The sequence below is a fragment of the Dasypus novemcinctus genome, chromosome 10, assembly GCF_030445035.2.
Source record: "Dasypus novemcinctus isolate mDasNov1 chromosome 10, mDasNov1.1.hap2, whole genome shotgun sequence".
NCBI lineage: Eukaryota > Metazoa > Chordata > Mammalia > Cingulata > Dasypodidae > Dasypus > Dasypus novemcinctus.
In genome coordinates, this window is record NC_080682.1 from 58,685,689 (window position 1) to 58,713,402 (window position 27,714).

Here is a 27,714-nt window from a genome sequence, read left to right on the forward strand (position 1 = left end):
ATACGGTACTGGTAGGAGTATAAAATGGTACCAGTGTTGAAAAACAATCTTGGCAGTAGTTCCTCAGGTAGTAACCCTATGTTTCACTACTGAGGAACTACTGCCAAGATTGTTTTTCAACACTGGTACCATTTTATACTCCTACCAGTACTGTATAAGACTCAGCAGTATTTCTACTAGTTAAATACCAAGAAAAACCAAAACATACAAAATGAAATCTACACAAAAACTTACATGTGAAATGTTCATAGCAGCAATAGCCAAAAAATGTAAACAACCCAAATGTCTGTTAACTGATAAATGAGCATATAAATGTGGGGCATCCATACAATGGAATATTATTTGGCAATAAGAAATGAGTAATGATAAATGCTACAGCATTAACCTTGAAAACATTGTTAGTGGAAACCAGATGGAAAAGAGCACATATTGAATGGTTCATATGCATAAAATGTGCGGAACAGGCAAACCTATAGAGACAGAAAGTAGATCTGATGGTTCCCTTATAACTGTGGAGTTGGGGAAAATGGGGAATCATTGCTAATTTATGGGAATAGGTTTCTTTTTTGGGGTGATAAAAATGTTCTAAAAGTGATTGTGATGATAGTTGCACAACTAAAAACCGTTGGATTAATCTCTTTAAATGGGTGAATTGTGTGAAATATGAATTTTATCTCAATAAAGCTGTTTTTAAAAAGTTAAACATAGTTTATCCTACCTCTAAACTTTAGCCAGTTGTGTATGTGCTGTTATTCACAGAAAATACATTAATTGATTTTCTTAACAATACAGTAATACTAGGAAAACAATAGGACCAATGCCAGAGATGGTCCCTCAGTAACATTTTCTTCTGTGCAAAAAGAGTACATTCGGGTCACAATTTTCCGATTTTGTACTCATTTGAAATAATATTTATTTGGTGTATATCTGTCTATACTCTACATTTTTAATCATCCAATTTTTAACATTATATGAATAGTATAACAAAACAATATATACCATACCCCTTGTAATACATTGGTAATATGCACACCTTGGGAAGTAGTCCAGCTTTTGTTCTCATTTGATTTTGGGTCCCACCCTATTCCCCATTAGCAGGGTCCCTTAAAGAATGATGTTGGGATTGTAGTTTATTTTAAAGGCAAATTACTTTAAGAGTTTCTTATAGTAGTAATTGTTGGGATATGTAGGCATGGGACAGCTGATCTTTTAATATACTAAGCAGAGTTACAGCCTCAGTCCATTTGGATATATCACCGATGGACACTGAAACTTGGCATAAGTTTACTTAAAGTGGCCTCTTCCCTTGCCCTGGAAATAATATAACTCTGTTCCTTATGGAACCCAGCCTCTCTCCTTGTGGTACCACAGAACTGTTCAATGTTCCTCTGCCCTGTAGCAATATGGTAACTAAGCCAGAAAACAAAATGTTGCTTTCTCATCATTGGTTACCCAACTGGTTCATAGCAGTGTCAGTAAAAGGCTTCTTACTATGGGAATGAAATGAAATTTGTACTCCAGTATTCTTTGCAGAGATTCTTAGGTCCATGAGAATTTCCTCTCATGTTGGGGGATATAATTTTAGGGGTTCGGTGAATTTGGATGGGAAAAAAATACTCTTTAATTTTCACTAATCCCTGATACTGTGCCATTTCCTTCACATCAGTGTAGGCAAGGAACCATAGTAGTATTAGCAGTGTCTGTGACCCCAACACTAATATTCGAAATATTTTTTATACTCATCACTAGATTCTTGTTATTAATGTAAATACATATTACTTTATAAAACTTTAAAAGATATTTTTATAATTATATTTCAATATAATGGGTATCTTTTGAAATCCCTTTTAGTTTCTTTTTATAGTTTTGTGTATATGAAAGGGTCCTTTAGGATTCAACAGACTGCAAAAAGTGTCTGACACAAAAAAAGGTTAGGAACTCCTGGGCTTCACTTTAGAGAATTAAAATATAAAAACACTGATGGCCTGGCCAATCTCTAGAGAGTTGATTAATTAATCTAGGGTGGGACTTGGGTATTTTTTAAAAATTCTTCTTCCTCCAGGTGGTTCTAATGTCTAACCAGTGTTGAAATTCACCAAAGAGCTGATTTATTCAGTAAGGAGACATTTGTACTTCTTGCTGTGATTATACTTGGCCAAATATTAGATGCTATCTTCTGAGTTTCTTTTTACAGGCTATCATATGCATTAACTAATTTTGTAGGTTAATTTCCAGTAAGTGGATATTGAGTTACTTGTCCTCCCATCAGTCTTTGAAACAGTAATTGTTAGTACTGATTACAGCAATTATAGATGAGCAGTTTTTAAATTCCTGGTTTAAAGTTCGGTTTATCAGTTTTGCTACTTATTTTACCATTATTTTACAGTTGATGTATTACACACAAGCCAGGATTCTAGTTTATTTTTTTTAATTTAAATTTACTATTTAAGGAAGCATACCCTTTCAAAGAAGAGGTCTATCTGTTTATGTATCTGCCTGGCACATACTAGATACTGAGCAAGTATTTTTTCAGATGAACAGTAAAAGTAAAAGTTCAGACAGGACAGAAAGATTTACAGTGTAAAATAAGTTTCTCTCCACATTATATCTGCTCCAAGGAACCAGGCACTTTGCCAGTTTACTGGTATATTCTCAGTGTATTCTAGATGAGTGTGTATATGTTGTCTGGGTCTTCCCATTCACCACTTCCTTTTTTTTTAAAGTAAGTGTATTGTTCTGTATCCTGCTTTTTCTTCAACCGAATATGGAGGTTGTTCATGTTGTTACCCATAGATGTGCTCTGCTTTGTTCTTTTTAGTGACTACAAATAACATGATTTAAATAGTCTTTTTTTTTTTAAAGATTTATTTTCATTTATTTAATTCCCCTCCCCTCCCCCGGTTGTCTGTTTTCTGTGTCTTTTTGCTGCTCTTGTTTCTTTGTCCGCTTCTGTTGTCGTCAGCGGCACGGGAAGTGCGGGCGGCACCATTCCTCGGCAGGCTGCTCCCTCCTTCGCGCTGGGCGGCTCTCCTTATGGGTGCACTCCTTGCGCGTGGGGCTCCCCTATGCGGGGGACACCCCTGTGTAGCACAGCACTCCTTGCGCGCATCAGCACTGTGCATGGGCCAGCTCCACACGGGTCAAGGAGGCCCGGGGCTTGAACCGCGGACCTCCCATGTGGTCGACCGACGCCCTAACCACTGGGCCAAAGTCGGTTTCCCTAAATAGTCCTTTAATGTCCGTGGTCATTTAAATTATTTCCAGTCTTATGCAACTACAGATGACCTAGCAGCTGACTGTCCTGTGTAAGGATATGTCCTGTGCAAGGATAGAATACAATAAGTTGCTAGAAGTAGAATTCATGGTCAAAAGTTCATTTTAAATTTTGATCAGTAGTGTACTTTGCCCCTGCCAATAATGAGATAATCTGTTTCTTCATACCCTTGCCAAGGCAATGATAATTATAAAACTTTTGGTCTCTACCTTATGATTTAACATTGCATTTCTTATGAATGCATTTAAAAGTTAATTGTATATTTTCTATGAACTGTTCATATACTTGGCCCGTTTTCATTTTGAGTCCCCGATCTTATATTGACGACTTTGTATTAATTAGTTCTTTGTTATATGTATTGGAGATTTTTTAAAATGTTATCTTTTGACTTTGACTACTTTTTAAATGCCCAGATTTATTTTATGTAATTTAAGTTTTAATCTTTTCAAAGGCTTCAGAACAACTTTTCCCATGTAAAAATTTTTACTATGTTTTCCTCTAGTTCTTGTATTTTCATTTTTAATGTTTAAATCTGTGATCGATCTAAAATATATATTTTGATGGAAAGGGTAAAGTGGGAATTCAACGTTATTGTTTCCCCCATTTATTCAGTGCAGTTATTCAAACACAATTTTTTGAATAATCCACAGTTCTGATACAAAGTACCCCTTTTATTGTTTGCTAGTTTTCCATATATGGTTCTCTTTCTGAACCTTCCTGGTCCATTGATTGTTTCATCACCATAACCAAACTGTTTTATTCTGTATATCATAGTATATTTTAATACGTGGTGGGGCCAGTAGTCCTCCTCATTATAATTCTTTTTCAATTGTAGTTTCTTGAGCAAGCTATTTATAAAGCTCTTGTATATTAGTAAATCATAATTTCGATTAAAAAATTACTGCAGTCTTTTAAAAATATTTTTCTTTCTAAATATATGTACACAAATCAGTTGTACCTGGGGAGGCTTGGCAGGCTAATTTATTCCTAAGGAAAGCGAGTTTATTTTTCTTAGATAAATTTTCTCTCTAAGCAGATGACTTTTTTCAGTTTTTCCACACTGGTGTTTTGGCAGAATTGTTCCATGAAATGTTAATTGCCATTTTAAAAAGGGAGAAAAGGAAGGTTTTAGGTGCATTACTTTTCACTATATCCTCTCTTAAATAGTAATCTCTTATTACAGATTTGTTTTACAGTTTTAATTTTGCTGTATATACAGTTTGAGCATGTTTCTTTCACTTTACACCAAAATAAAATTCCCGTATTACTTTATGGTTTTCCTTTCATGGCTCACGACAGCTTTATAGCAGTGGTTCCCTTGGTGTGGTCTTAGGGACCCTTAGGTTCCCAAGACTTTGAGGGGACCTGTGAGTTCAAACTATTTCATAGTAAATCTAAAGCATTATTTGCCTTTTTTGCTTTTATTCTCTCAAAAATATACAGTGGAATTTTTCAGTAGCTATATGACATTTACCCCAGCAAATTACATGCAGAAGCAAATATGAGAATCCTACTGCCTTTTTGGCCAGGCTTTAAAGAACTTTTCAAACTTGTAAAACAAAGACATTTTTACTGAATTTGAGTTGTTATTTTTCATTAAAATATGTTAATATGCAATAACTTATTTGCAAATGAATGAATAAATATTTTTCAATTTGCTACATAGTAAATATTGCTATTACCCACAAAAACAAAGCTCTCTGGAGTCCTTAAGTTTTTTTTTTTTTAAGATTTATTTTATTTATTTATTCCTTGCCCCCCTTGCTGCTTTCTTGCTGTCTGCTCTCTGTGTCCATTCACTGTGCGTTCTTCAGTGTCTACTTGTCTCCCTTTGTTGCGTCATCTTGCAGCGCCAGCTCTTTGCAGGCATGGGCGGTCAGCTCCCGGCAAGTATGGGCCAGCTTGCCTTCACAAGGAGGCCCTGGGAAGTGAACCCAGGGCCTCCCATATGGTAGACGATTGAGCCACATCCACTTCTTTTTTAAGAGTGTAAAATTTGAGAGTTGCTCTGTAGGATTTAATATAAAACATGGATTTTAGTAAAGGCTTTTTAAAAAGCATGTCATTGATTTTTTTCTTACTTTTTATGCAAGTGACTTTTGATAACAGTATAAATAGATATCTTAAAATGCAGGCCTCTTTCTATAAGAGGTCATTTTTTATGCTTGTGTTGTGATATCTTATCCTGGGACTGATACATTATGATTGAATTAATTAATAAGTTAGGTATGAGATTTCTAAAACAGTAACTTCAGTTTTGTTTTTGTTTTATTTTGTTTTCCAGGCAGCTGAGTATGTCCCAGAGAAAGTGAAGAAAGCAGAAAAGAAATTAGAAGAGAATCCATATGACCTTGACGCTTGGAGCATTCTCATTCGAGAGGCACAGGTTTAGTGATATAGGATTACATTTCCTTCTCTATGGGTCCAATCACACTACTTGGTTCTGCAGTAAATAGTATTTTCATAATCATAATATTGTAAATGCTGTTTATTGGTTTTCGATTTTAGAATCAACCTATAGACAAAGCACGGAAGACTTATGAACGCCTTGTTGCCCAGTTCCCCAGTTCTGGCAGATTCTGGAAACTGTACATTGAAGCAGAGGTTAATATTTTATTTTTTTCTTCTATAGCATCTGATGGGAATTGAAACATACACTATAGTAATAGAAAAGAAGTTAGGAACATAGCACAACTAGGACAAGGAGGATTTAAATGTCATTTGCCTTTATTTTGTAAAATAGATATGAAGGAGTAATTAAAATGAATTTTTGAAATTTGGGTCTTTTACAAGCTGATGATTGTTGCATTTTGGAGTTGCAACAACATTAAAACAGTTTCAATGGTATTGGAGTGCTTTAGCCTTTTATTTACTTGTCATGTGTCAATTTATTGCCTCCTGTGTCATTTATTTAGAACTCATTTTTCTTTTTATTCGTACTTGCAAGTTAATATGAATGGGATTATGTGAAAATGCAGAAATGTTTTCTTAGTATTTTGAGTGTCTCCTATGAAATGAAACATTTTTAGGCAAAAAAGTTATTTCATATTTTAATTTTGTGAAAATGCTTGGTTTGTCAATAAATGTAAGCACTTCAGTAATTTAAGTGAAAGTTTTTCTTTTGATAAGGTTTACATTATGCAAGAATAAGCTAAGGTGACTCAAACCTATATAATCGTAATTTACCCAGTCATATTTTAAACTTTTTTCCTTTTTAACATTTTAAATTTGAAGGTAGTCATGTTTACTTTAAAGAATAAGTACCTTCTTTTTGATTTATGATTAGAAGGAAAATTTCCATTTCCACAGACTGGAATTAGCATTTAAGTTGATAGTAGAGTATTAAATTGACACCAAGTAATCCTTTTCTGGGTGGTAAATTAATGGGATGGTGGGATTGAGAAAGGGGTACTAGTTGATATCCACCTTAAGCTGAAAACTATATCCATTTCTTTTTATATTTAAACTACTTACGCAGTATTATTTTGAATATTAATTTTATAATATAAATTCTCAACATAATCAAGTACACTGCAGCCTCGTCCTAACATTTTCCACCATAGCCGAAATTTGATGATAATTAGGTCTGTTTGGGACCCATTCAAAGAGTTTTAGTCATCAGCAGTACTGAATGGACTTCACAGCACAGTGGCACCTGTGGTACGTCCCTCAGAATGAACCCAACCAACAGCAGATTTAAATTGAGGCTACAGTGTACTCTTTTCATTGTATTTGTGCTGTAGTTTAGATTGTATTATTTTGTGGGGGAAAATTACTGGACAGGAACATGGTGTGTGTGTGTTCAGTTTTTTTTGTGTGGTTGTGTATGTAATGTGTGTGTTTGTGTGTTTGCATGTGTGGGTGAGATTGTACCTTATGTGGAGTCCAGTTGTACCTCCATCCTATGACCATATCCTTAAGGTTTCATCACTTATCTTCTGGGACCATTTCTTTCTTTAATATTATTAAATCATCAGTAGGCCAGCAAGAAATTCAACAGGTGAGTGATAGGCCTGTCTGAAGTCTGCTGAAGCGGGTGCTGGTTTGTATTACTCATTAAAACAAGGAACCTGGATCACCTGAACCTGGTCTGCATTTCAGTCCTGACTTTACAAACACATTAACTTAAATGTGAATTTTGTCAGAAATGAACATAATTAGTATGTAATGATTTTTGTATAATGAAGTAGTACCTTCTGAGTTTTAGAAATTCCTGATTTTAGTTTGTCAAATATTCAGACATTATTCTAAGGCATTTTATTATAGTATAAATTAAGCTGAAATTGACAAATGGTTACTTCATACTGTAATTATAAACACAATGAGACTGTTACTCTCATATCCTAGCTATATGATACAAACTGCATTCTGAAAAAGAATTGAAAGACCAAATGTTATTCCAGGGGAAATTGTCTAAATAACAGGCTTATTTCATAAAATATTTAAGAATTGCTAGCAATCGACGGGTTTATTTAGTTGGTAACGTTGCCGCTTATTTCACACATGCGTGCACACAAATATATGTATAAAACATCTCTTGAGAACTGGTGAAGAATATCTGTGTGTCTTTTTAAAACTTATATTTCTGGATTAAGAATTAAGATGTTAAATTGAGTGTTGGTTTCAGAAATTAATATTCCAAGCTGTGTTTTTCTCTTTTCTGATTTGTTCTTTGTTTTCAATTTTATTTTTCACTCTTGTATTTCTTTGTGATACTTCTGTGAGAGGCTAAAGTTTTTCTTGGTCACATCGCCCAGTGTGGTCTTTAATATTTCTGGAGAAGACACATAACCTATTTGCAATGCTTTAAAAAAATCTGAAGTTATAGTAAGAATGTCTTTACATTGAAAGTAATACTAACAATGTTTATATTACATCCTTTGTACATTCTCAAGAAAATAAAGTTTTGTTAATATATTTGTTGTAACTCAGTACTTCATGGCAAGAGAATAATGTTTCATTTATTTACATTCAGCTAAACCAACTTGTATGACTAAATATATTTAGCTTTTTTCTAATTTAAGAGAAATAAGTACATCTATAATAACAAGATAATTTGCCTTCTATTGTAACGGTTCTTGTAAATCCTACATAAGTACAAAATCCTAAAAACAGAAATTACATTTTTTTTTGGCTTAAAAACTTGAAACATCATTTGAAAATGAGGGTATTATAAGTAATTATTTACAAGAGACATTAATGATCCTAGTCTGATATTTTAATATTTGTATTTGTTTTTCTCATATCTGAGAGTTTACCAATACCTAAGTACCTCTGTAAATTTGGATTTTAAAATGTCATTCTTTAATTTGTCACCTGCTTTTATTTTTTTGCTAAGCATGGAAATTGTTGGAGGTAAAATTTCTCTTGTTCTAGTGAAAGGAAAATTATAGGACTTAACCCTACATATTTATAACTCAAACATAATTTTCAAAAATTCTTTTTGCCATATTACTTTAGTAGTATGTATTATATAGGATATCACGTTTTGCCTTGTGTGTGAAATTATTATTTTACTCTTGCATTTCAAAAGAACTCCTTCACATGATTAACAATAACCTAAGAGTAAACAATTATATGACTGTTCTAAAGTGATATGGTTATCAAGTATAATCTAAATATAATTGCTGTGATGAAAATACATTTTTGCTTTCTTAGCTTTAAGTGAAGGCTACATTTTAATATACCTCTGCCCATTTAGTTGGTAAATGGATGTAATGTGTAGTGTAGAATATTTGTGTGTTTAAGAAATGGACATTTTTAAACATTAGAGTTAAGTGGAATACCCCAATCTGAACCTTAGTGCTTTTTAAAGAACTGCTTTTTAAAGTGGTCAAAAGGGTCACTAAGTATTATAAAATAGAGAATATTTGCAGTTTTCCATATACTTTTTAAGTTGTTTTTTCCCTTGTAGTTTCTGTCATTTTTCATGTAGGTAGGCAAATGTGACACATATATACTACAATATCTTATGGTTAGAAATAATTTGTTTTGAATTGGGCCCACATTCATATGAAATTTTCGTACTGAAGAATGATGTTCTTTATTGGTAGCTGAAGGAAAAATGAAGGTAATGCTGTTGGCAATAGCAACAATGTATCTTGCTGTCTATGAAAGCTGTAATTCTTTAATAAAGGTATTTAGAGAATTGATTGCTTCTTATTTAAAAAGTTTTAAAAAACGTGAGTCCTTTTTTCTATACGTGTTTTTTCCTCCCCCTTATAAATAATGGGTTGTGAAAGTATACATCTCTATTATTTCAAAATAATTTTTCTTCTTGGAACACGGAAGTGAACTCAGGATGGAACATGAGTGACCCAAATTGAAATAAACTTCTCCACTGCCAATACTACTTTTTAGTACCTTTGCGTAGCAGTTTAAAATACTGTATTATAACTTTTTGTGTATTTGAGCAATGTGATTTTTAAAAGCAGATAAATTTTCCTGTTCTGTATATTGAAATATTATATAATGACCATTTCTGTTCCTCAGCTTACAGCCTTTTTAAACATCTGTATTCTTTTCTTATAGATCTGCTCTTTTCCTGTTTGTAATAAATGTTGGTCCATGTCTGTGTGATTCTTCAGATTTTACTCTAAAATGTAATATGTTTTGTAATCTACAGTTTCTTAAGCACATGAATATAAAATGTAGGGTGGGGATGGTAAAAAGAAACAGGAATTATTTACAAACAACTGAGTGATAAAACATCTGAAAGTTTTGAATAGCTTAAATATTTGAAAGCAAAGGAAATTTTTGCATGTTTTCTATTATGAAGTAGTAAGACCTATAAATTTCTATTTTAGCTTTATTGAAATAGCTTATCCCATCTATTTTCCCTCTCCATTATAGTAGAGATGTTGAAGGGTCTTCTCACATCTACTAACATGAGCTATACATATTTTCCCTTGGGACTTTTTGTTCTTCATTCAAAGCATTTCATACTAAAACTTTGCAAAAGAACGTAGTCACTTAAGATAGAAAATTTCTTTAAATAAAGTCTTATGTTTTCTAATCTTTCTATATTCTTGGTAATTTATTCTCGTGTGAAATATAGCTATCTTGTTTTCCAGCAAAATCTTAAACTAATCAGTCTGATTGGCTCTATATATTTTTCAGTGTTATAAAGCAAACTATAATCTTTGTAGTCATTGATACATTTTTATTGAGGGGGAAAGTAATTTTTTTTCTCTGCAAAGTGTTAAAATTTTTAATCTAGCTTCTTTGTATTCTCCTTTATGAAATAAGATGTTTTCAAAATGTTTTAAAGGGTTTTTTGGTAATTTAAAGTCTATACATTCTAAAATTGGTTGGGAAACATAGGGGGTTATTAGATCAGGCAATTAGAAGAGTCCCTTTGGTAGTGTTTCTAAAATATCTATTGAATGATGTAATACATAATACATAGTTTTTTAAAATTATTAAGCCCTGTAGTTAATAAGATCTCAGGGGATTGTTTTGGTATACCGTCCCCTCTCCCGTCCCTCCCGTCCCCCCCATCCCCCTCATCCCCCTCCAAGAGATGTATAAACACAAGCACACTCAAGTCTGTTCAAATATTATGGGGTTCAAAATCTCCATATTTGGTAATAAAACTAATTCCAAAACAAACGGCTTTTTAAAATGCTCAGTATCTTTGGTTCTAACTTGCACTTAGGAGATCCATGTGGTAATTGACTTCACTTAAAAAACAAAAAGACCTCTTAAAGTCCAAGCTCAAATATTTTCTAAGAAATTCATTTTATTTTTTTTAGTGTGTTCTTTGAACTTTAAACAGTTATTCTTCCTTTTGAATCAGTCTAGTTCAAGGCAATTCCAGGAAATGAAGATGTTTAAAATACTACCAGTGATTTCTATAAAACAGTACATATCTAAATAAATGTGGGAAGGAATTCATTTATTTAGCTTGTAATTCCTTTTTGAACCTTAATTTTTGTTGCTAAACAGTTTTGCTCTTAGTAACTCCAAATCAAAAAAACAAGTTGCTTAATAGATTGGCGTCTGTATGTGTGTCCCACCCCATCAGAATCCATGGTAATGCGAATAAAATTTGTGCATATTTACCTTGAATACAGCTTGTTGAGAGATTCAGTTGCTTTTCTAAGGTTCAGGGAAACATAACTTGGGGTAAGTTTTAACATTTTGCTTTTTAAGAGACCTCCAAAGGAAGAATTTCTATTTGGAAATGTGGTTTTAAGAACAGGTAGAGAACATCAAAGACAGGATTTAATGTAATTTTGGATTAATATTTTGAGATCTGTTGAGCTCCAAAGATAATTAGTAAGGTCCCAAAGCTGTTTTTAGGCATAAGTATATTCTTTTCATGTGACTAGTAAAATTTAATCATTTAGAAATACTCACTTGCAAACTTTTTTTTCCTTCTTAATTGGAAAATTTTAGATCTAGAACATACGGATAGGATAACTTTATTGTAAAGTCTTCCTTTGTCCTGAGGTTTATATTACAGGAAATGGTCTTTTATAGTGATGTTTTCTGCAACTTTTCATACTGGATTTGAAGGGGAAAAGTTGTCATTTCATGCAGGTGGTTATCTTGAGATTCCTCTCATTAGCCAAAATACGAATATTGCAAGTATTACATATTTAAGTCAAAGTGGACATTGTGTTTCAATCAGAATCTTAGATCTGGATAGTAAGATGAGCTGGTCCCCTTATTTTATACACGGGTAGAGTAAATCAAAACAGTTCCCCTTGGAGCCAAATTGGGAAACTTTTAAAACATGTAGCTTTCTAGTTTGCACACCAGTTCCCAGTCCTGCTAACAGTCTCCAAAGGATGGACACGTGGACTCTGTTGTTTCCTAGGAATTCTAAGAGGCAGCCAGTTTGGGGAATTGAGACTTTAGAGGGCAGTAATGGCATTTAAAAAAATCTTTTTATTAGAGAAATTGTGGGCTTAAAAATAATGCACAGTAATTGAGTCTTAACTGCTGTCAGTTATGCTTAATACCTAGCAGAATGTGCCCTATTGTCTGGAGGCAGGAGTGATAAACCTCCTGACTTTTTCTTTTGGTTACATCATGCTCCATTTTATAGGTTGGTATATAATCAATCTTTAAATATATAAAGTAGTCTTTAAGGCATCTATTTTTTTCCTTTGGCAATTTTATTGATACATATAAATAAAGCATACAGTCTATCCAAAGTGTGAAGTCCATCCAAATGAGGCATTAATTTTGTGCTTGGTACTATTTCTTACAATGTGGTAACTATTTCCTGGATCTACAATGAATCAGCCTCAGAGTCATGGTGTTTTTATTTTGTTTGGGTTTTTTTTGTTTGCTTTTTTAGGAGGTAGTGAAGAATGAACCTAGGACCTCGTGCATGGGAAGCAGGTTCTCAGCTACTTGAGCTACATCTGCTCCTTGGAGTTGTGTCATTTTAACTAACTTTGACAGTTTTTTTTCCTCATTGAATTTGTTCTTGGGAATGAAACCTGCCTTTTCTGGCTCTTAAACCTTTTTTTTTTGGTTTTGTTTTAAAAATAAGATAACCACATGTGGGCCAAATTTTGGAGACTCAGACTACATGTAAGGATATCCCAAGTGCTAAACAAGGGACACTTAAGGTTGAGAATTTGGTTCATGAGAATGCAGCTTTTTTTGTGCTAAACTGTTCCTTCGAGAGTTTAAACAGAAGAATACCACATCTTCATGCTTATTCTTATATTTACTTTCATTCATTTAAATACTACCTAGGTCTTATAAAATACTGGAAATTCTAATTCTTTTGGAGTTGGGCAATGGCGTGTTCTAAAACATTCTGCTTATTTGTAGTATTTCATTTCTGGTTATTTCAGTAGATGAGTACAAGTATTTCTCAACCATATTAAACCTACATTCTTTTATTTTTAAAAGTCTCACATATTTCCTTAATGGCCTTTGACAGTTTTACAATAGGATGACTAAAAATAAGGAAATGGTAATTTTAGAATGATCTTTGCAGCTAATGGCTGTTCTTGGAGTTGGCTCTTTCCAGCTGTGATCTAGGGTATTATAAAACTAAATGATATGTAGAGGTACTTAGGGTAAATCTAGACTAAATTCCATACAATGTAAATGTCAAAAATGACTGCCATAGGAAATATTTCATAAAAATATTAAGAGCAGATTTTATGTCATAGGGACCTTAAGTAATTTTGAAGATAATTGTCAATTACTTTTTGTCCTGCAGGATCCGAAAATTTGTTTTAATTCTCTCATCCATTTTTTAATGTTTTCGCTACTCTAACAATTTAGCGCATTTTTTTAAGGTTTTGTGCTTGTGATTGGGATATGTTAGGTGAGAAGGTCCTGAAATATGTTCATTATTTAGATAAAGACTCATTGTATACCAGTTATGAGGGATCAAATGGTTTAATTGGCTTGCTTATAGGTAGAATAGCAACTCATCGTTTTTAAGGATTTCAAATTGAAGTTTTTATTATTCAAGCAATTTTTATAATGCAGTTTCAATTTTTTATTTTTAATTGGTCTAAACTTACAAAAAAGTTGCAAGATCAGTGAAAGAACTCCCATATTTTATCCAGATTGATCAGTTTTCATCATTTTGCTATATATGCTTTACTAACTCTACATATTTTCTAAACTCTAGGAAATTGAATTGTATACCTTATGCTCTTCGATATGTATTTCCTAATATATTAATACAGACAACATAAGAACAATCAAATTCAGAAAACTTAACATTAATAGAATACTTTTATTTGTAGTCCATATTTTAATTATAGTATCCTTTATGACTTTTTAAAATTTTCTGAACCACTATTCAATTCAAGATCATTATATTTAGTTGGCATTGTTCTTTAGTTAATCTTCGATATGGAGCAGTTCCTCAGGCATAATTTAACTTCTTTCTATAATTAGAGGTAGGTTATACATTTTAGCTAAAATGTTACATAAATGGTGGTGCGTCTAAGGAATACCTAATCCAGAGACACATGATGTTCATTTACTCCTTACTGGAAATTTCAGTTTTGATGATTTGGTTCAGTTGTTGACCTGTTTCTCTGCTGTGCAGTTATATTTTCCTGTTATAACTAGTAAAAGAAAAATAAATGGGAGATACTTTGAGGGACTCTGTAAATATTCTTTTCCAATCCAAAACACCCCTTTCCCTCAATTCAGACTCTTATTTTTGATGATTCTTACCTAAATCATAAGTGGGTTTTTTTTTCAACATATGTTTTCTGATACATTTATTGTTGAGTGTAAATAGGTATTCTATTATGACTCAGACTTTAAAGCTTATTTGTGTTTGAGAACTACTGGAAAGTATTAACTTGCCCACCATCTTTTTTCTCCCCCTTTAAACATCATACTGGTAAGTGTAGTTTAAAAACCTCATGATTTATAGAATTTGAGTGGTTTATGGTTGTAGTAAGTTTTCCAAATATAAATATTATAGGTTGCCAGTTTTGCCAATAAATTCTATGATAAATTATATGGGTATGGTAATATTTTTTTAAAAAGTTCTCCCACTTATTAGGCTTTAGAAAAACAACTGCTTTTATATTTTAATAAAAGGACATTGTAGGTAAATGGAAGGAAATAGCTTCATATTAATTTACTTAGTTGACCAAATGGCAGATTATTTCAAATAGGACTTTGTGTTTGTCTTAATTAAAAATAATTAGTGGGATCTTTGGCTTTAAAACTCATTGGAAACTAAGTCAAAAGATCATCTAGATAAATATTTTTGTTTGCAAACTAATTTTTTAAAGTTCTTGTTTAAATTTGTCAGTTGTGCATGTTTTTTATACAAAATAAAAAGTTGCTAACTGTAAAGGAAGTAAGTAGTAGCAGTTTAGGATGTCAGATTGCTTAAACATGGAAGTAAATAAACCATAAAAATGAGTTGTTCCATTGTAAATTTGAATTTCCTGGGTTCTCAGAAGCATTCAGAGATTGACTTTTTTTTTTTTTTTCCAAAAATTTATTTTTTTCCCGCCCCACTTTTTTGCTGTGTGTGTCCATTTACTGTTTGATCTTCTGTATCTATTTCTCTTTTTGTCTTCTCGTCTTTCTCCTCTAGGATTTCTCAGGATTCAATCCTGGGGACCTCTGATGTGGAGACAGGTTCCCTGTCAATTGCGCTACCTCAGTTCCTGGTCTCTGCTGTGCTTCACCTAGACTCTCCCCTTCGTCTCTCTTTTATTACGTTATCCTCTTGCTCCGTGACTCACTTGTGCGGGCACTGGATCACTGCGCGGGCACACTTTCTCTTCTTTTTCACTAGGAAGTCCCAGGGATCGAACCTGGGTCCTCCCATATGGTAGGCGGTGGCCTTATCACTAGAGCCACGTCCTCTTCCCCAGAGATTGGCACTTAAAGAACAGATATTTCAAGTTGGAAGAACTTAATTGTTTATTTTTTAAAATGCAAGGAATTTACAGTTTACTCTGAAGGATAGTAGGGAAGAACAGGAGTAACAATTTAATTTTTTCTTCTCTTCCCAACTTTTTACAAACACAGAAAAGTTGAAAGAATAGTGTAGTGCCTACAATACACCTTCCACCTATACTCTATATTACTTACAGTTCACAATATATACTTTTTCTTTCTCTTTGTAGATACAGAACATTGTCCTAGGTAACCACAATACCATTACCACACTTAACAAAGGACCACTAGTGTTCTAATATAACTTAATACCAGTTCGTATTTGTATTTTTCCGACTGTCTCATTCTGTTTCTAAAGTTCCATGTTTCAGTGACTGGTGAAATTAACTATAAATTTTATGTCCTGTAATGGTCCTTTTTCTGTTATGCTTTTTCACAGATTTTATACCATTTCCTACTCTCGTAATGAATTCAAATGTTTTTAATTTGATGTATTGGAAAAGTTCCATTAACTATTTTAGACCAGCGTTATCTTCAGAACTGCCATAATATGAAGGGGATTGTGAGAAGGGAATTTTTAAATATTTTCACTGCTAATAGGAAACTTATTTTACAGAAATTTTAATATATTTGTTGTAAAGTTAAAACCTTTTGTGGATATCTAAAATACACATGGAATTTTCTGGAGTACTTCAAAGTTGAATGGGTTATTTTAATTGTTGCGTTTAAGTAAAGATCTGCAAAATTCCTAAATTTTATAGAAAACTCACATTCCACGTGGACATTTTATAAGGAAAAAAGTACTAGGGAGGTATCTTTGAAGGTGCAGTATTTTTAGAGTACTTCAGAAATAAGTCATAAAAAGGATGCATTTAAGAATCTGTCAGTTGTATCTTGTTGATAGTGATTTTGCTTTTTATTGTGATTACCTGTCTCAATAGTAACAGGTAACATTTATTGAGTTAGGCTATGCTAGGCACCGTGCTTTATTTACATGGATTGTTGATTAATCAGTTTAACATATTTTGTATGTTCAGTTTTTCTGAGATTTAGAGGGCTAAGTAGTTTGCCTAAGATCAACACAGTGAAAGTGTAAGCCAGTAAGTAGGAAAGCTGGAGATTTAAATACAGATAATTTATGAAGTCTGGGGTCCTAATCATAACCACTATACAAAACAACTTAAGGTACCTAAAATAGATTCATTATTGTTGTGAAAATAGTTATATAGAGAGTAAATTCATAACTGTCCTTTTTCCAAGCTTTAGAGTTTATTGGTATTCCTAGTTAGCTATATTAGTATCAGTCTGTCACAATTTGTATTTTATTTTTCAATAGTTTACATATAGCTACTCACAGACACAAGGAAACCTCAAAATTCTACTTGAGATTCTGTGTTCTTTCAGCCATTACAGTTTTCTGAATTTTCAGGTGTATATACTTGGGTCTAATTTCAAATGGTAGGAATTATTTGCACAGAAGGAATAAGTTTTTAGCAAGTTTTAGACATAGATAATGAAATAATTGGACATTTGAGAGATAAAGAACATATTCTTAAGAATTGTCTTCATACTTTTCTTTCCAAAGAAGTGTAATAATTTAGCAAAATTAGTTTTCTGATGGGATAGACTATACTATATTCATGGTGATTTATTTTTTGGTAACGAAATCGTTAAAATATTTAAAATTATGAAATACAGAGCTTCATTTTTTAAAAAATGAGATCAAATTCACAGGGACACCATACCTAACTTTTCTCTGAAAGAGAATTTTGACTCATAGTTAATGGAAAAATCACATTTATTATAACTGGATGGGAGTGGATGTGGCTCAAGCAGTTGAGCATCCACTCCCACATGGGAAGCCCTGGATTAGGTTCCTGGTCCTTCCTAGGGAGAAACAAAAGCAACAAGCAAACAAACTGGGGAAAACCATATCAAGGGAACCAATGTGGCTCAGTGGTTGAGTGCAGGCCTCCCACATACAAGAGTTCCAGGTACAATCCCTATTCCTGGTACCTCAAAAAAACAACAAAGCACTGGACCAATGTTTCTTTGCAGTTACTTGTAGTTTGTGGTTTATCACACTACAATCAAATTCTTTTTTGAGTACATCTTTATATCGCTGAAAACAAATATTTTCATTTAACTTATACTGCCCAGTTCATTCTAAGTAAACCATTATGTTACATCAAAATTTGAATTATTTGCCTGTAAAAGTTAACAATTCTAAGTTTTTCACGATAGAAAAACTTAAATTTTACTGTAGGTCATTTATGTAGTGATGCTTTATTCTAAGGTACTTTATAGAGAGGAAGAAAAGTTTGTAATGTAGTTTATAAGTCATAGGAGATTCTATGTAGACTAAAACATGCGAGTTCTATTGCAAGTAAACCCTCTTGGCAATCAATTTGATATATGATATTTTTTTTTTTTTAATTTTTTTATTTTTTATTGACTTTGTAATATTACATTAAAAATATATATGTGAGGTCCCATTCAACCCCACCCCCCCTGATATTCTTAAAAGCGCACTGAAATGGTGGATTTTAGTAGAATAAAAACATCAATGCCTTTTGATGTGTTTATCTGGGTTATATTCATATAAAATTGCCTAGTGTTACACCATTTTTTAATATTGCAATTGACTTAAATTTGTAGATTCTCAAAACCATTTTCTAGTACTTTTTCAGGCCCCATACCATCTGTGTATTTTAATGAGTTTTTATGTGGCTTTCGGCAAAAACAGCACAAATGTCGTTTGAAGTTCTTGCTATCACTTTGTATATCAAGAGAAGATGGGGAATTGTCTTCTAAAATGTATTAATTTTCCAGTGTTTATTGAATGAATACATGGCAGATACAGTTAGATGCTATGGTCAGTGAACAGGTTGGTCCCTGCCCTCCAAATTAATTTTGTCTGAGATCATTATAATAGTGTGTGGTAAATACTTTAGAGGGAGAAAACTTGGGGAGGGTGGGTCAAAGAATTTCTCTAGAACAAGACTTCTAAACTATAACCTGAAGTGTGAGTAGGAGTTAGCAGAAGAATCTTGAGCAAAGAAAACTGCAAGTGGAGAGGCCTCAAATGGGAGAGAAAAGATGCTTTATTTGAAGAGTTGACACAAGTTCACCTTCATCTTTTTTAAGCTAAATTTTGCTTCTACTATTTCCAGTATGTTGAACAGGTGACTTGTGACTATTGAAAGAACAAGAACTTAACTTCAGAAACATGAATTTAATGGTTAATCTTGGACTACAGCTAAGTTGTTAGGAAATAGAATTAGAGAAAATGAACCTTTGTATGTTCATAAAACATTTCTAAGAAGGTGAATATAATTTTGCTCTAAGGAAAGCATGAATTGAGGTTATTCAGAATCATAGTTCTGGACCCTTGTTTTTACTCAAATGCCTATGTAAATATAGAAGCTAAATGAACTTTGGTTGAATTTTCGAGAAAAATTACATATTGGAAATTATTGGTTTCATTAATTTTTTATTTGTATTTGACTCATAAGAAACTGATAGAATTAAGCTATGAATTTTCCCACTTTAGTCATCTTCATACAGTTTGAGAAGAAGGTAATATTAATTGGCCAGGGTTTTCATATTTTATGAGAGAAAAGGCTTTTCCGTCAGAGAAAATTAATTTTTAAGGAGATAAAACTTGAGTAGTGACTTTAAACAATTTGATTCCTAGAAAATTTTTCACCATGAGTATATTATATATTTAGTAAATGCCAATCCTAGGATACCACTTTGCCAGTGTGTAGCTTATCCAAAGACTTAGTAATAAAAGTGAAATTCCCGGAACAGTGATTTCCAAATTTTATGTGATAAACAAACAAAGTTGATAGGTTTATGTCTGCCTCTAAACTTTCTTTTGAAAGTTTCTTGATTTGTAAAATAAAATCTTAGGGAGAATTGTCTATCTCTGGAAATATGTTACTATGAGGAGAGGAATATTAAGAATGGGTTTGATATGATAACACTATATCTTTATAAAGATGACGTTACATAAAATACAATGTTTTTATATAAGCAAAAATGGATAAGGATTATAGTGGGACTTTGATCACTGACTAGGTGAATTCTAATTCTTGACTGAATTTGTCTACTTCCTCTATGGAATCTCCAAAAACAGAATAACTAAGATTCTATTCCAAGGGGAAATTGGAAATAGTAAAAACATTTTTTTATTAATTTATATCTGTATTCGTTTTTTTTTCACCCTTAAGACCTTTGTTGTAAAATTTAAAAATAAATAGAAAAAGAGATTGAAAGAAATTACAAATTTTAAGAAAGAGTGCAGGCCAGGTTAGGTTTAATATAATAATCATTTATAAGAAATCGTATAGCAACAAGTATAGCCTAAATGGAAATTAAAAAACTAAACCAATAATTTCGTTCTTAGAGATTATGATATCCAATAGAGCTGTGATATAAAATTAGAATTGTTATATTTTCTATTATATTAGAATTATTTACATTTATATCTACATTCTTGTATATGTGTAAAACATTTTCAAATGTTTAAAATCAATTATTTCTTAATCATAAGGTAGTCTGTTTTTTAAAGAAATTAGTATAACCAGGCTACCAACTGAAGTAAAATTTTCTGCTAGACATATGTCACATAGTAGATAGTCCTCCATCCACACTGATAATCTTGATGTTTCTTTAACATTTCAGGCATACTTCCGCTTTAAGGATTTCTTTATATTAGCTGTTAGAAATGAGATTTCTCCAGATCCTTGCTTGACCAGCTCTTTTGCTTTCCTCAAGTATTTATGAAAGAATTCTTAGTGAGTTCCACTGCGGCCACCCTATTTAAAATCACCCCCAAACTCCAGAATGCCAGATCCTTTGCTATTTTTTTGTTCCCATAATAATCACCTTCTAAAAGCTGTGTATATATATGTTTATTGTAAGCATAATATATATTGCAAGCATTGATGTATTCCAGGAACCTAGAACAATACCTAGTATAAACTAGTACTCAGGTATTTGTTGAAGGAAAATTCCATGGTAGAAAACTTGAATTTTAATACCTAAAAATTAGAATCCGGTGTCAATTCATAATAAAATGTTTTCATTGATAGAAAATTATAATTGGCCAATACCTTTGCAGTTAACATATAAATAAAAATCTTTACGTATTTTCTAGATGTGCAGAGTTAAGTGTACTTTGGAATTGTTTAATACCCCAAGTATCTTAGAATAAGCATCTTCAACCTTTATCTTAATATATAACACAAGAGAAAGGCGTTAGTAATTTAGTACTTTGAGGTACTTTAAAAAAAAAATTGTGATTCTCAAATGCTTCCAGACAAAACTAAATATTGAAAATCTGGTATGGAACATACTTTTCTGGCCGAATGTAATACATTTTCAGGCATATATATTGAAGTAAAATTTCTGAGAAATTTGCATATGTATATGTATGATAAAAATAAGTTTCCATGTGTTCAAATAAGAAAAGCTTGATTTATCAAATTGAATTCTAACTCTTCTCCATCTCTTTTTTGTTTCCCCCACCTCTTTTTACAGCTTTAACTAATGTTCCATGTGTACATGCCAACATTATGAGGAGTGGAAATTCATTAAGATAATTATATATTTGAAAATATATAAATGCCTGTGTTTTAACTTAATCTATAAATTGTATTTATTTTTTAAAAATATGTATAAAAGATGAATTACTCTAGCTTTCATTTTCAGAAAAGGCAGGTAGAATTCGGTGTTAAATATTATTTATGTTCCATTTTGATTTTTTTTCTTGTGGTTTTTACCAAAATTTTTTACCTAGGTATGGCAAGCATTAAAGGTAAACTCAAATTGCTAGATCTATAAAGTGTTTCAAAGTACTGAATTACACTTATTTGGGAATTCTGTAGTAACAAAGGAGATATATTTGGTAAATGGAATTTTATGGCAACTTCCCTTTCAAATTTAGTATTTCAGTGAACATTAGATTTTAGAGCTGTTTGTTGCTTTTCAAAATCGTTTGCATATATATTTTTTGTGCCTAATTTTCTTTTAAAAGCTAGATATTATTAAAATGAGTTGGAGGAGACCTCTGGTTAATGTGGTGGGCTGCTACTTAGCATTTTGGCAAAACAGCTAAGGCTGCTGGACAGAATTTTAAAACACTAAAGATTTAGATAATTGTAAAATCACCAGGCCAAACCTATTTGGGGGTGGGGTGGGGGTGGGGGCGGGGGCGGGCAACAAAACAAATAACAGAGATTAGCAGAGAATTTAAACAGGTTTTGCCCTGAGGATATTTGCCAGGCTGAGGTGGGTTGGGGTTTAAGCAATTTTGAAGATTTCCAGGAATTTAGGTAGCAAAAGTCAAAGCCCAAGGCCTGCCCACGGTGGGATATCCAAAAGACATACTCTTTCCCCTTAAGGCTGTTTGTCCAGAAAGCTATACTATGGATAACTGAAGGGAAGTAAATCTATGCCACACTCCCCCATAGTTGACTGAGGGAGTTGCTTTGATGTGAGCAGATCAGGTGGGGAAGTCATGAGAGATTAAAGCAATAAATGACCTAGCATTGATATGTAATTCAAAAACACATCACTTGGTGGTTGAGAAAAATGGAAAACATGAATTTAAGGTGAAATCAGCTTGAATTATGCCTGTAAGTTCCTGATAATAGCTTATTGAAACTCCCTGTGGAGGAATGCTACTTAATCACAGATTTCTAAGAATTTGCACAAGTAGTTGTCCAAAGAACAGGAGCACATCAGCTGTTAGAAACTACGCATGTGGGAGTTGAGTTGCTCAGGTGGTTGAGTGCCTGTTTCCCATGTACAAGGTACTGGGTTTCAACCCCAGTATATCCTGAAAGAAAAACTATACACACACAACCACAATTAGCAGAGACAGACATGCAAAGACTTCAGAAGCTAGAATTGTCAGATTGAATGAGGTTAATAAGTTAAACACAGGTGAAGAGAGAAATGGAGAACTGAAAGAATCCAGATTGGAATTTAAAGAGAATGAGAGAAAATATGAATGATTTTAAGAGATTAAAACAGATAAATTGAGAACATGTCTAATATAAGTTCCAGAAATAGGAGACAATAGAGCAGAAGCATTTGAAGAGAGAAAGATGAAGAATTTCCCAGAATGATTGAAGACCTCAGAAGATTCAGGATACTCAAAGAATCCGAAGTAGAATTGAGAAAAACAACACCTAGACATATCAGAGTGAAGATATAGAACCCTAAAGACAGGAAAGAAAGTTATAAAAGCAACTGGAGAAAAACAGACAAAATAATGTTGACCACTTCTCAACAGCAACATTGGAAGCCAAAGAGGCAGATGCGTAGGAACTATGAGGCTGCTCTTAATATTTGTTTTTTTAAATAATGTTTGTCCCCCAGAATCATTGTTCTAATGAAAGTTCTCAAGTGAAAGGACTTATTAGAATTGGAATTAGTGGTATATTTCTGACAAAGAAATACGGATTTTTAAATAAACTTATTTATAAATTTGATAAATCTCATTGCATTGCTTTAGGGACCAACTTATAGTTTGTGACATCAAATTAATCACAGTTTATTAAAATGATCTTAAGAGAAATTTTTACCAAAGTATATCACTCAAATCTTATTCTGTTAATGTTAAATATTTTATAGAACACTTGCTTGAAAATGTATGCTTTTAGTAATCTTGAGTTGTATCACTGTTTCACTCCATTAATTAGTATTCATTATTAAGTTTGAGAAGAATCCAACTAAATTAAATTTTTATGGTAGTTCTTCTCTACTTTGTTTTATCAGTGTTAGGGTTGATTGCTTTTTTATTTTATTTTTTAAATGCTTAAATTCTATTAGGCATTTATAAGTCTTAAAGGTAATTCTTTGCCTAAAAAAATTTTTAAACAATATAGCATTATATACCTAATTTATGTATACATAATGCACATTCTTTTGTACACTTTTGGAGTTTTTGAAATACTTGTTTTGAGAATTGATACTGAAAATACAGAAATATATGTCAACATAAAACAATTTTTAAAAAAGAGGCTATCACGTAAAGAACAGTTTTTTAAAATATTTATTTTTGAAAAAGTAATGCATTGACATGGTTCAAAAATTAGTATAAAAAGTACCTCCAGTGAAGTCTTTTTGTCTACCCTGACCTTGAGCTGTGCAGTTCTCTCTCCAGTGGAAATGTGTACTCTGTATTAATCTACAGATGTTTAGTATACATACAGACATGTATATTTTAATCCCCCTTTACAAGAATGATTGTTTTGCACCTTTTATTTTTGTGGTTTTAATATTGTATGTGAGTTTTATGTATTTTATTAGAGAAGTTGTGAACCTAGACAAAACATTCATAATGTGCATAATTCCCATACAATACTTCACCAACACCTTTCATTGTTGTCGAACATTTGTTACAGATTATGAGAGAACATCAACAAGACTATTAGCACTAACTATGGTCTATAGCACACATTTTGGTATCTTTTTTCCATAACCCACCATTATTATTATTTTTAAGATTTATTTATTTATTTAATTTCCCCCCCTCCCCTGGTTGTCTGTTCTTGGTGTCTATTTGTTGCGTCTTGTTTCTTTGTCCGCTTCTGTTGTCGTCAGCGGCACGGGAAGTGTGGGCGGCACCATTCCTGGGCAGGCTGCACTTTCTTTCGCGCTGGGCGGCTTTCCTCAGGGGCGCACTCCTTGCGCGTGGGGGCTCCCCCACGCGGGGGACACCCTTGCGTGGCACGGCACTCCTTGCGCGCATCAGCACTGCGCATGGCCAGCTGCACACGGGTCGAGGAGGCCCGGGGTTTGAACCGCGGACCTCCCATACGGTAGACGGACGCCCTAACCACTGGGCCAAAGTCCGTTTCCCAACCCACCATTATTAACACCGTACCTTCTTTGACATTGATGGAAGAATATTACAATGTTGCTGTTAACTATAGTCCATAAATTAAATTAATTGTATTTTTCCCATACATCTCCAAATTTTTATCACCTTGTAATAGTGATTAACCTTTGTCCTAGTTCATAGAACAACATTCTTGTACCACAATTCTCTCATCCACCACCATGTGTACTTTGTTATTCAGTCCCTAGGTTATTCTTTCTTTCAGTTGACATTTACATCCCTAGACTACCCCTTCAAGCCACAATCCCATTTATAAATCAGCTGTGTTATGCTCATTATAATGTGTTACCATCAACTCTATCCATTTCCACTGTATGTGGGTTTTTAATATTGATTTCCTGTATCCAAATTGCCTTCCACAGAGGTTGTAACAATTTGAAGTCCCATTGATAATCATCAGAAGAGCCTCTTTCCCCAAAGCCTCTCCACACAATGTGCTATTGCACTTTTTAATTGTTGCACTTTTTAAAAGTTGACATCAGTGTGCTTTAATTTGCATTTCTCTTATTAGTGAGATTGAATATATTTTCATATGTTTAGGAGCCCTTTGAATTTCTTTTTCTGAATCTATTTTTCTGTTGATTTTCTTATTTGTGGGAACACTGAAAACTAGAATAAAGGGAAACTTTAGCACAACAAACTTAAGCAATATGTTATCTTTATTGATTATGTTTGTTTTTCTGTATGTCAGAATGGAAGGAATTATAAATGTTCTAAGACCAATATTTTCCTTTGTTGTTTTGGTCTTGTTGGCCTGGTTTAAATATTTTTCTTTAAATACTTGTTTTGTGCTTCTGTTTTTATTTCCCATTTAAATTAAAATACTATTTTTGCAAATATTTTTCTCTTTTGCAGTTCATCCTTAGACTTGAAGGTTTGAATAACTCAGGTCATTCGTTAATTTTAAGTAGATTTGTAAGCATATATTTCTATTATTCTTTTTCCTTTAAATTGTTTTACCTATAAAATACTTGGCAAAGAAAAGTCTTGGTTCACACAGATTCTTTTGAGTTATTCAATAATGTTCATATTTTTTAGAAAATAGTAGGCATCAAAAGCAAGAGAGCATCTTTCAAGAATTATAGAGATCCCTTTGAATTGAGTATTAGGTACAAGGATTCCATTCTATTATATATTTTTGAACCCGTATTACCATTTACATGGTAATGAAACACTTCATAAAATCTGGTCTTCATACATGTAGACCATCCTATCCAACAGTGCATCTCAACTCTGACAATTTGAAAATCCATCTCTCCTTAGATTGTTTTATACCTTGTTTGTGTGTATACTACTTGGTGATGATGGGATGTGGGGAGAGGAATGGAACAAAGAGGAATGGCCCCTATCTTTCCCATGTTTAGTAATTGGAAACAGGCTGCCAGGAGCTCAGCTAATTTGAGAAACAGAGCATTAGGAAACTGTTATTAACTTATTATTTCTTGTCACAACTTTTGATAATTTGGCTGTTACTCGAACATGTTAAATAAAGCCTGGACAAAATTCGACCTGCATATTAGAGTCAAAGAGAATGGCCGTATGAGCGTTCTAGACCACAGGATCCTTCCTCAGGCTTTATCTATTGACTGAAATATTGTCTTTGCATGTTGGGTGCTGTTAATGTTTTTATGCCTTTACTTTTAGTGATGGCACAATGATGGCCTCTTTCTTACAGCTGAAATTCAAGTATGATCATTTAGGTCTCACCAACTAAAACCTTAATAGTGGTATTCCATATACAATTTTTACATAATGCTCTACCTTTGGTGCTATCACTTTGGAATATGTTATCCACCCAAGCATACATTTGGATGAGATAAAACGTGAAATACAAATTAAATATTTCAAACTAAGTAATATTTCTGAGAATACGGGATGCTTTTGTTAAGCCTTTTGTTATGGCCATGTCTGGAGAAATTACTTAGATTTATGAAGGAAAGAAAAGTTTTAAAATTTAAGTATCTATTGCTAAACATTCTGGAGATAAAAATAGTTCAAATTTTAAATTAGTAATTATCCCATTAAAATAGAGCCAAGATTTAATTTTTGAACATACCTATCATGAAAGGAAAGAAAGTTCAATTCTCAAGTTTCTCTCTTTTTATTGGAATTTATTATTTTTTTCTGAAAATTGTCTTCGGTTTTCATAAAGGTGATTTGTAAGCTAGGTCTATGTACTTAAACTCCCTCTTTCTAAATCCCCACATTCTCATATCTTAGGTGGTTACTTGAAGCAGTGCCAATTTGGGAAATAGAAACCATGTTTTCTGTTTGCCTGAATACAATTATTTGACCCTCTTTCTAAACCTTTGTATTGAAGTGAGATTTTTTTAGTTAGTTTTAACAAGGATTACAGAACTCAATAAACTTTTTATAAAATGTACATATTTACATTCCATTAATTCAAAATAATAATGATATGGTTAGTCATTCCTTAGTTAATATGAAAACAAAAATGTGGATAGATTTTTATCCACATTCATTAGCAACTTATTGAATGTCTACTATGTTAGGTGCTGTGAGATGTGATACAAAGTCAGTATCTTCATGGAATTTTTTGTGATGTTGACTAACTTGTTTTCTAATGAACCTGTGGAATAATACCTAGATGGACTACTGTAAAAAATACAAGTATAGCAGGCTTTCATAAACAATTTTCAATGAAGCTAAATGTGTAATTAAATTTTCGAAATTAAACAAGCATAAATGAAGTAGTAAATCAGAGGAATTTGAAAGAGATGGGGGAGTTAAAACAACTCATTAAAAAGGGAAAAACATTTTTCTTATCTAAAAGAGATATAATACATTCTTATTGTGGAGAAATAAGAAAATAATCAGCAAAAAGGTAAACTATCCAGAATCCCCACTACCTTTCAGCACTGTTAAACATTCCTAGATTTGTCTGTAAAATTTTAAAGCTTCAAAACCTGTGTTTTTCATATAACATATTCTGGTGTCATTCTACAAAATCATTTTTATTGGTTTAATAAAGTAGTAAATTTCATCCGTTCTGGATAAGTACTATTCTTTATTGTTGAACATTCATAGTTTTCAGTGTTTATAATTGTTACTTTAACCTCTTAGAATTGGTATTTCAGTATCAAAACATGCTGGTGTAATCTTTTAAATTGAGCCAGGACATGGTTTTCAGATATTACTTCAC

At 32.6% G+C, this 27,714-nt stretch overlaps 1 protein-coding gene across 1 annotated transcript in view; it reads left to right on the top strand.

Moving 5' to 3' along the window:
• CSTF3 (cleavage stimulation factor subunit 3) overlaps positions 1 to 27,714 on the top strand; it is an 87,044-nt gene that overhangs the window by 10,250 nt on the left and 49,080 nt on the right. Inside the window, exons 2-3 of the mRNA XM_004446868.4 lie at positions 5,559 to 5,660; positions 5,783 to 5,878. Coding sequence (XP_004446925.1) covers positions 5,559 to 5,660; positions 5,783 to 5,878 — 198 coding nt within the window. The remainder of the gene's footprint in view (positions 1 to 5,558; positions 5,661 to 5,782; positions 5,879 to 27,714) is intronic.